The sequence below is a fragment of the Eurytemora carolleeae genome, unplaced genomic scaffold, assembly GCF_000591075.1.
Source record: "Eurytemora carolleeae unplaced genomic scaffold, Eaff_2.0 scaffold192, whole genome shotgun sequence".
NCBI lineage: Eukaryota > Metazoa > Arthropoda > Copepoda > Calanoida > Temoridae > Eurytemora > Eurytemora carolleeae.
Window position 1 is genome coordinate 21,536 of NW_019396100.1, and position 11,272 is coordinate 32,807.

An 11,272-nucleotide genomic window follows, 5' to 3' on the forward strand; every position below is an offset into this window, starting at 1 on the left:
AAGAAACTAGGCTTTTACAGGGCCCTTTCCTGTTTTAGCTTTTAACTGTTGCTCTGATGGCCATTTCAAAACATTTTCCAATTTTGGAGGATTTTTCACTTCGAATTTGCGCATTTTCAAAAAAAGTCAAATTTCTACTTTTTTCCAGGAATTTTTTTCTCCAATTTTGATGTTCAATAAACCTTCCCTGGCTTAATCATTACCCGGTCAGTGAAAAAAAAAACACTTCAAGTCTTTATGATATCAGGGCAACATGGTTAAAAAATTATTGGATTTGGTCAATCCTGCTCTGAATGACGGCTCTTTATCTTTAAGGGATGGAATTTTTTTTATTCACATTTTTGAATTAATTCGCACGGAATGGCATGCTCATTTCTTAAAGTGATATGGGCATTTTGCACTGTGCAGGTTTGGACAAACTATTAAATAAAATTTGATAATATACAGGGTTACTCACAAAGGATAAGACTTCAGAGACGATTGTACGAAATCATTTTAGTCCATTTTCTGTAAGAAAACGGACTGTTTTCTGTCCTCACATCTCTGCTTCCTGTCCTCTCATTTCTGTTTACTGTGCTCTAATCTCTGTTTTCTGTCCTCTAATATCTGTTTTCTGTCCTCTCATCTCTGTTTCCTGTGCTCATCTCTGTTTCCTGTCCTCTCATCTCTGTTTCCTGTTCTCATCTCTGTTTTCTGTTCTTTCATCTTTGTTTTCTGTCCTCTCGTCTCTGTTTCTGTCCTTTTGACTATGATTTCTGTCCTCCCGATCATATCATGTGTCCTGTGTTCCCATCTCTGTTTTATTTGCTCAATTATCTCTGTTTTGTGTCCTCTCCTAATGTTCTACGTACTCAATTATCTCTGTTTCCTGTCCTCTCGTAACTGTTTTATTTCCTAAATTATCTCTGTTTTTTGTCCTCTCATCTCTCGATATATGTAATAATAATACTTGCAGACTCTAACATTTTTAAAGCATTTTTAGGCGTGTTAGCGTTTTATTTTTCAGCTCTATATCGTAAGTCCATAAAACTATCTATCAATATAACTATCTATCTATCCACAGAACAGCTGATAAAACAGGCAGTGGGCGCTCCTGCTGCTTAGCAGCGTAGGCAGTTGAGTTCCCTTCCAGTACACAGGGGACCTGAGCGGTGTGTTTACAAAGAGTAATGACTAATAGTTTCTGAAACCCTTTTTTCATGAATTAGACATGCATGATTTTAGTTTGAAGTTTAGCTATTTTCTTTTCTTAAAAGTCATATAGATTAAAAAGCCAGGAATAATGAGTTTAATGACAATTTGTAGGAAAATGAACGGAATATTAATTCCTCAATTCGACTCACTGAATTAATAAAATGAATTAAGGTTCAATTTTTAGAATCTTAAAATAATGAAAATCACATTAATTATTTATTTTTTTGTCAAAACTTCAGTTTTATATTGAAAAAAAAAACACGTAATATATCATACAAATTTTGAGAAGCCCTCTGACACATATCTTGAAGTATGCACAATTTTATTCAATATTTCCATTATTGGAAAAGTAGATAAAATGGCAGCCTCATCACTGAAAACTGAACAAGATAAGATCGTAAGAAAATTAAGCCAAAGTTCAATAAGTGATAAAAAAGAGAATGTAAATACTGGACAGAAAAAAGGACAAACTGATTTTATAGCTAGGAACAAAGCTGCATTTGTTAAACCCTCTTATAGCATAACACACCGAAAAATAAATAGTGCAACAAATAAAGAAAACGTTTTATCGACCAGAAAAAGTGAAGGAACAGCATCAAGGCCCCAACTAAACCCTAATCCATCGAACGTCTCATCAACCATTAAATTAAATGCCAATACGTCTGGTAAACTTGCCAAAAAGAGGGTTCCAGATAAAAGTGATAAAGTTGACATTCTGACCGGCTTAGCTGATCACAACTTGATTCAGGTAATTTGATAATTCCTAAATGTTTGATTTTCAAGAAACCTTGGTCTTATCAGATGCGCTGCGGCTAGGACAGGCTTAGGGCGCAAGCACCGCGCTAAGGACTGACTAGGGGGCTTAGCCACGTTTCCAACTTTGACTATGTTTTAAATGAGCTAAATGTAAAAATGTATAGGGGCGCTAGGTCTTGATATCCAATGTGAGCACTTATAAATTAATGCTTGATCCCTTAACTAATGTTATCCCTACAGGGTACAACTACCACGGGATATCCCTGCAGGGTATAACTACCACGGGATATCCCTGCAGGGTATGACTACCACGGGATATCCTGCAGGGTATAACTACCAAGGGATATTCCTGCAGGGCATAACTTCCACGGGATATCCCTGCAGGGTATAACTACCACGGGATATCATGCAGGGTATAACTACCACGGCATATCCTGCAGGGTATAACTACCACGGGATATCCCTGCAGGGTATAACTACCAGGGGATATCCTGCAGGGTATAACAACCACGGGATATCCCTGCAGGGTATGACTACCACGGGATATCAAAGATGAATTAAATTATTCTGTAGATCTGCAAAATTTGGAGACTTACGTTAATTAAGAAATATTTTTTTGCCCAATAATAATGTTTTCCCATCAAAATTTTGCCTGATTTTTAGTACCTTGCATTATTTTCTTAGTTAATCATGGGCAGCCGTAGTACATTTGAATTTCCGAGCCGGGTCAACCTTTCTTCCGGTCCCAGTTTGTACTGTACCTAGCTCTATGGACACGACTAGCCGGTTCAACAAGGTTGACGCGGTCAGACTTTATGCTTCATATAGGTTTAATTTACTTTTACTGAAGGGGCAGATGTGCGTGTAATATGTAGAATACGCGTCTTATTTAGTTTTTCTATTCTCGCATATCTTTGACATTTTGTTGATCGATTTTTCTGTAAATTAACCCAATATATCTCAAAGGAAACTATTAATATTTAAATATTTAAAAAAAGTTTTAACAATTTATTTGAGCAAAAAAATATTTGATTTAAACGATCTCTAGGTTTTGGAGTCTAAAACTCACAGAGGGGCCATTTTATTAAGTTTTTAAAATCATCCACATGACATTCATAAAACCTTAAAAATTTTATTTTCAAATTCAAATTAAATGCGCAAACATTTGCAATATAACAACATCCATAATAAATTACTCAAATGTGGTCTTTCTATTTCGTAATTCTATTCTTAAAATCTTATTGTATTACGTATAATTGCCAGCTTAATAACAGAAACTAATTTAGATAATTGAGGTGATTCTTCTGTATCTATCTCCTGTAGATTTATGGAACTGTAGGCTAGTGTCAACATGCTGGAGGGATTATACTAGGTTGTTTGTTTAACACACATTTTTAACCTTCTGAAGAACGCAATGTTTTCTAGTGAATGAAAAGAGTTTTAAATGCAGACAAATCCTTCTTTACATTCTACCAAGTACCAAACTTCGTAATATATCTCATCTTATTTTCTATTAACAATTTTACCTTTAAACAGTTTCTCTTCAAGTTAAATTTTTTCCTTTAATTGTTATTCACTAAAAAAGTTTTAAGCAGGCTTCTCTTTTCAAATTGGCGGATTGTCAAAATTAAAAAATTTTGGCATTTTTTTCTGGTCAAAATTTTTAAATTTTTACCGTCCGCCAACCTTGCCGATCAGGGTCATTTGAGTTTTCACACACAAAATATTTGACCCGATCGATTCAGTTGTTTTGGGGTTCATTGGATACAAACAATAATATCAAATAATATATATGAAAGAATGACATGTTCCATGATACGTCACATATTTCAATATAACTCTTTGAAGATATATAAAATCTATTAAACCATTTTCTGTTTCAGAAATTTATTCCTGGCTCCAGGTTCAAGGGAAAAATTGAAAAAAATTCTCAAAACGAGATGGTTCAATGGAAAACATTCCAGGTATTTCAAATTTTTTATTAAAAATAACTAAACTTTAAGAAAAATAAGTAGACTTTTGTTTATTGGCTTCACATGTCAATATGATTAAACATTTCATTCTTTACGCTTGGCATGAGAAAAGATTAAATCAGCTTTTTTACCATTCATTTCTCTAAAATTCAAATACATTTACAAATTCTATAATTCTTCAATAAAATTCAGGAAAAAGGTAAAAGTATTTAATACTAAAAAAGCCTTTCTTTTATTTGTCTTACTTAGCCTGTATAATGGTGAATTGCCAAGATTTTACAAAAAAAATTTTAATCTAACAAAATAGAATAATGAAATTTTTTCTAAGAATTGAGTTGAAACTGAGTGGAAGCCAGTGCTATTCCAATTGTCAATTAAATGGAAGGTAGGAAGGACAACATTAAATCATTGACTTTCTTAATTTGGCTTTTTAAAGTTACTAGAAACTCAGGGCGCAGGGCGCTTCGCGCCCATCTTTTATTTCAACTTTTAATTGTGGCTTTATCTCTGAACATCTTCTCTTTGTACAGTATAAAACAAAAACCAAAAAGTTTGCAGATTTTATAATATTTTTTCACGCATTTTCAAAATTTTTTAAAAATAAAAAACTTTTAAACACAAATTTTTAAAATTTTGATCATTCATAAGCCTTCCCTAGGGTCACGTGAGGTCCCACAAAAAATTTGGGCCCGATCGGTTCAGCCGTTTTGACGTTTATTTGATACAAACAAACAGACAAACAAACAGACAAGCTAAATTTATATATAGATATTGTAATAAAGATTATTTCAGGGATTGCAGTTGTAAGCCTGTGTGCCAGTATAACAATGGATCATTAGTCTTTCTTTGGGGAGCTAATAGAGTAAAAGGTATCATATTGTTGAAACGTTTATATAAAATGCTTTAAGGGTTCATTGATCTACCATTAGTTTCACCTTTTACATATTGCCTCGCTATCTAGTTAGAACTTCAAACTTAGTGCTTCGTATGTTTTAAAACAAAGCATTTCGCAGATATTTCTGTTATTTTTTGTGGAATTTTAAAGCTTAGAAAATCAAAATCGAAAGGAAAGCTTTTTAATTTTTTCAATGTTGACACTTTTTGAAACCTGAATTAAAGAAATAATAAATGTTCTTCTAATGTATCAAGAAAAAAGATAAAAAAAATGTACAGCTAATTTTTCGTTGAGTTTTTTAAATGAATACCACTTTAGAAAAGTTGGAAGAGTGAAATAGAAATTTTTAAAAATAGAATACTTGGAGTCCAAATAAAGTTAAATGGAATAACATTAATCTTTGCATCATTTTTATTTTATTTGTTAGAATCAGAATTTTTTCTTCTACTGAACAATTTATTTCCTTGAATAAATCATTTCTCTGATTGAAAAATCCATTCCCTAATTCTGCTCTTGGCTTGGCCGAATCAGAAAAAGATATTAAAACTATTAAAACTGTTTATATTTAAATAACAATGTAGGTTTTGAACTAAAATATAAATATTAGTTCCTATCCCTGATATCCTTGCACAAATTATTCTCTAAATAAAAACATTTTAATTTCAGGATATAGAAAGTTAAATGAGCAGACTCCTGAAAATATTGATCATGTGTTTGATAGAGATCAATACCAAATTAAATTCAGGTATATTGATTATAAAGGAATTGAGTCTTTGCCACAAACTCTGATTTTCTAATCCCTATATTTTTGGAACCAAATGTTGCAGACCTTTGATATTTCAAACAATGAATTCTGTTAAATCAAATAATCTGAGTTTGAAATATCAAAAGTTTACAACATCGAGTTCTAAAGATATTGAGGTTTAGATATTTGATTTTGTTCCAAAGACTCAATTCCTTTAGAGATGATTTATCTTGATAAAGTTTTTAACTTGTTATGCATCGTAATTACAAAATATGATCTTGATTGTAATGTTATAAAAATTTTGAGAGATTTCAGATATATAAAAAACATCAAATGGAAATGATGAATTTTTTTTTTTGCTTGCTTAAAAACTTATTCTCCGTTATAATATATTTGATATATATAAAAATTTAACATTGTAAAAATATAACATTGCATCCTTCTTTCCTGTAATTTATAAAGTCTGTTAACCTGAAACCATTGTAAGAAAGTACAATATTAAAATTGTTTTAATTATTTGGCGGATTAAAATTTGTGTAAGGTATATTTATTAGGCTTTTCATAAACCTTACTTTTCTTAAATGTCTTACTAAATTCTGGCTTGATCGTCTCAACAGTTTGAAATTGATTTTAATACAAACAAACTGCAGATCTTGAATATAAAATTGTGGAACTTTTACACTTTCGTTTTCATGCAATTTATTCCTGTGATGTTCGGGGTCTGCTAGTTCTTAATCGAACCAAGGGGTTTGTCTTCCTATCCCTAAAATTCAGATTAATCAAATAAAATAAAAATTTTAAAAATTAAATATTTAAGTTTTTTAAATCCTGGGATTTGACCTGACATGAAAAAGACTGGCAATTGCCTCTTTCCGTCGTTTTTCTTCCGCCTCCGTGAGTTCAGGTACTTCTTCAATGCCCTCCGCCCCTACAGGAAATAAGCCAAATTTTGTAAAAAAAATGAAAAGTTTAGTTNGGGTTTAACCTTGAAACATGTATGGACCATGTGATTCCACATTCAAGGGGGGTTTAACCTTGAAACATGTATGGACCATGTGATTCCACATTCAAGGAGGGTTTAACCTTGAAACAAAGGGTTTCCTCTTCTGTTTTTATCAAATATAGTAAATAGATAGGGTATCTTGCGAAATTAAAAAATTGCAAATTGCGAAAAATGGTTGCATACATGAGTTCCAGAACGAATTTATCATCTATATTCATGCTTTACGCGGTCATCATATAGACAATCACACTAAAAAAAGTAGACATGCGACTGAAAGGAATTGAGTCTTTGGAACAAAATCAAATATTTAAATCTCAATATCTTTAGAACTCGATGTTGTAAACCTTTGATATTTCAAACTCAGATTATCTGATCTAACAGAATTCATAGTTTGAAATATCTAAGGTCTGCAACATTTGGTTCCAAAGATATAGTGATTAGAAAATCAGAGTTTGTGGCAAAGACTCAATTCCTTTCCCTATGATTAGACAATAGAAAACAATCGTATGCACGCCAAACAACGTAAATTTTGATATGCAATAAATTGCACAATTCTTTCACTTGCTTACACTCAACCCATTTTCGTACAAAATTGTGCAATCTGAGCAAATCTCAATCAAATTAATATTTAGAAGAGGGGTTTAGCGTTCATTGAAACCCCTTCTCTCTTGTTCTAATGACACCCAGCAAATCTTCTATATTCAGTTTAGCAGAGGGTTTGAATCTTGAAACCAACCTATATCTCTCCTCCCTGTATTCATGAAACCTAGTAAACCTTTCATATTCAGTTTAGCAAAGGGTTTGAACCTTGAAACCAACCTATATCTCTCCTCCCCTGTATTCATGAAACCTAGTAAATCTTATATATTCAGTTTAGCAGAGAGTTTGAACCTTGAAACCAACCTATATCTCTCCCCCCTGTATTCATGAAACCTAGTAAATCTTATATATTCAGTTTAGCAGAGGGTTTAAACCTTGAAACCAACCTATATCTCTCCCCCCTGTATTAATGAAACCCAGTAAATCTTATATATTCAGTTTAGCTGAGGGTTTAAACCTTGAAACCAACCTATATCTCTCCCCCCCCCGTATTCATGAAACCCAGTAAATCTTATATATTCAGTTTAGCAGAGGGTTTGAACCTTGAAACCAACATATATCTCTCCTCCCCTGTATTCATGAAACCTAGTAAATCTTCTATATTCAGTCTAGCAGAGGGTTTAAACCTTGAAACCAACCTATATCTCTCCTCCCCATGATTCATGAAACCTAGTAAATCTTATATATTCAGTTTAGCAGAGGGTTTGAACCTTGAAACCAACCTATATCTCTCCTCCCCATGATTCATGAAACCTAGTAAATCTTATATATTCAGTTTAGCAGAGGGTTTGAACCTTGAAACCAACCTATATCTCTCCTCCCCTGTATTCATGAAACCTAGTAAATGTTTCATATTTAGTTTAGCAGAGGGTTTGAACCTTGAAACCAACCTATATCTCTCCTCCCCAGTATTCATGAAACCCAGTAAACCTGTAAAGACCTGCAGATTCAGGTAATCTCTTTTCTAGGGAAGGAAATTCAGAGTTAGAAAGTTATGAATGCATTTGGATTTAACAACCGTAATCTCTTGTTAATAATTTTCAACCTCAAAATACCTCTGAAGCTAATTGTAGATGCTGGCAAAGATGCAAAGTCCAACCATTACTTCGCTCGAAGTGCGACAAAGAATATAAATGTAGTAAATTTTATAATACAGTTTTACTGTTTAGTAAGCAATACAACAATTTGATATCTTCATCATGTAGCAATTATTATTATTTCTATGTACAAGTTAAATTATCTTTTTTATAACAAATGCTTTGATCTTTTCTTTTAGATCACATAGAATCCATTTATCTGAGAACTCTATGGAGCTATGTATAACATCAGAGTCTGGAGAAACTAGACATGTGACCCCATCAACAGGGATTGGAAGAGCTAGGCGTATTGACCAGCTTGCAGCTTCCTGTGGTCGGTTAGCTTTACTCATGGAGAGCAGGGTTTATGTCTATTCATTAGGAAAAGATGATAATATAATATCTTAACAAAATGGTGTATTTAAGATTTTGAAGACATACTTAGAAAACCCACATTTAGATCACATAAATTATCCGTATTTATTCCATATAAAGAGAGTCCAGGTGGGAATATTATAATGTAGGATTAATCATGTTCAGACTTTTTTCAAGCCATTCATTAACAGTTATAGTTTCATTAACAGGTAGCCATTCGTTCTTAGATAACTTAGATAATTATTGTTATGAATTATAAAAATACTGAAAATATTTCATCTTGATGAATCAGAGCAATTGGTTGATTTAAACGCCGAACCAGCTGATGCCCTACTGCTGATTGCAACAAGAATGAACCAATCAGAAGTGATCTTCTACAAGCTGTTCCCTGATTGGTTAATCACAGTTGGCAGAGACTACACAATAACTATGTTCTCCTATTGGAAACAATCTTCGTGCAGTAAATCGGAATTCTTTAACTAAAGTTTACTCTCTTTTCAAAGTTTTTTAATCTTAACAAACTTTAAACAAGAGATTTGCAGTTTACTAAAAGTTTTCAACTTTCTTGTTACAATAACAATTCATAATTAAACTAAGGGCCTTGAAAGTACAAAGTTTTTTGTGTTAATCCTCTGTGTATTTTTTTTGAAAGGTTAGTTCATGAACACACGGCTAAGAGTAGTTTTTTCAAGAAAAAAAAAATGAAACACGTATTTTATTGTGATAAAAAATATCTAATGAATAAATGTATTACACATATATCTAATGAACTGTGATATAAAAATTGAATGCCAATTTAACTTTTTGCATCTTGTGTCACATTATGATGAGAGAAAATGAAGAGAAAATTCTATTTTTTAATGTTAATAAGAAGCCTTTTGCGACAGTAAAAAATCATATACTAGGACGGACCCACAATTTTTATAAAAAAAAACATTGAACGGTACCATTTTGAATCGGACATGTATTTCTTTAATTATAGGATCACTTTAAACTTACGGGCAATATTTTTAAGATAAAAAAGTTATGTAATAATGTGTTAGGTACTTTCCCAAAGGCCTTTTCCCAAGAGCAACTTCCTAAGTGACAATCTTACAAGTGGCAACTTCCCAAATGTAAATTTAAGGTTAGGTTAAGCCTTCTGAGGCGCTGCCTCTAGGATGGGTTAAAGTGCCGAGTGCTGCAGTTAGAACTAACTGAGGTTAGAGGGCCAAGTGCTGCGGCTAGAAGATACCTGTGACGTTGCCGCTTGGGAAATTGCACATTTAGGAGGTTGCCACTTGGGAAAACACCCTTTGTGAAGTTGCCGCTTGGTAAAAGGCCTTTGGGAGAGTATGTAACAACATGAATCTAGAATATAATTGCACCTGTTTGAGGTTGAGGGAGAGATAGCAAGATCCCACATCAGAATATTTCCTCCAAAATCACCGGAAACTATTCTAAAATTAATAAATTTTTAACCACAGAGTAGAGAATAAATAAGAGTTATCCTGCTTTTTTGAGCCTTAAAAGGAGTTCAAAGTTTCCAGATGAAAAAGAAAAAATAGTAAGACGTTTTATTAGAAATAAGGCGTGAGGCGGCTTTATATATTATTTATCTTAATTTACAAAATTTTATAAAAGATGGTCCACAATCATGATTATGATATTAAAAAAGCCGAGGAAAGGGGGGCGAAGGCAAGTTCACCTGCCCCCACAGTTTCGCCATTGGCCAGGATAATATCTAAACTAGTTTTGAAACTTGACACTAGCTTACCTGTTCCCCGAGAATCCAATACATCTGGCAAAATTGTCCTGATCACTTAGTTTTAGCAAACAAACTCCTACAGATACATCCCATAATCTAACCTTAAAAAAAGGAAATATTATCTATAAAACGTGATGAGGGAGGGAAGGCAACCTCTCCCGCCCAGCTTCCGAACCTCATTTTACCTATTTGCGGCAGTGCGCGTCGTAAATTTCTACTTAAAACGGGACTAATTCAATTTTTTAAGCACGGTAGTACATCTATAGTATCCTGAAGATTTTCATAAATAAAATTTTCTGATTGATAATGGATGTCCAGTGCACCATTTGTACACTGGATGCACTACCCCATGCATCCGCTTAAACTTTTTAAAAACATTTTGTAATCATTGTAAAAAATATCATGATATAAATAAAAAGCTGAAGAAAAAAAATTGAAACAAAAGGTGATAAGGTATTAGTACTTTCCCTAGTACAACTTCATTCAAATAAAATGGATTTACAAAGAGTTTTTTTATTAAAGATCCTAGATATGACATTGTCGATTAATCAGGACATTAGAGGTGTCTAATATGAGACCATAGGAATAATAATACCCTTTTTAAAATGCATAGGATGCATAGATGCATAATTTATATACATTTTATGTATCGTTAATGTCATATATTCATATATACCATGAAGCATAGGATGCATAGATGCATAGACTTATATAAGAAATATATACAAGTTTATATATGGCTGCATAGGATGCATAGATGCATAGACTTGTATAAGAAATATGTACAAGTTTATATACGGCTGCATAGGATGCATAGGATGCATAGATGCATAGACTTGTATTGGAAAATATATACAAGTTTATATACGGCTGCATAGGATGCATAGGATGCATAGATGCATAGACTT

General features: G+C 32.8%; 2 protein-coding genes across 3 annotated transcripts in view; one reads left to right on the forward strand and one right to left on the reverse strand.

Moving 5' to 3' along the window:
* Nucleotides 1-11,272, reverse strand: part of LOC111694954 (F-box/WD repeat-containing protein 11) — a gene marked incomplete at its 5' end in the record, with an annotated part of 62,259 nt that overhangs the window by 1,529 nt on the left and 49,458 nt on the right. For both annotated transcript variants that reach the window (XM_023464041.1, XM_023464040.1), the window contains 2 exon segments: nt 9,985-10,056; nt 10,374-10,465. In XM_023464041.1, the coding sequence (XP_023319809.1) occupies nt 9,985-10,056; nt 10,374-10,465 (164 nt within the window).
* Nucleotides 991-9,424, forward strand: LOC111694955 (uncharacterized). The gene is made up of 9 exons (XM_023464042.1): nt 991-1,942; nt 3,237-3,322; nt 3,834-3,914; nt 4,252-4,308; nt 4,716-4,792; nt 5,485-5,563; nt 8,026-8,118; nt 8,443-8,624; nt 8,910-9,424. Exons 1-9 carry the CDS (start codon nt 1,553-1,555, stop codon nt 9,098-9,100), a joined length of 1,236 nt encoding a protein of 411 aa, XP_023319810.1. The 5' UTR covers nt 991-1,552; the 3' UTR covers nt 9,101-9,424.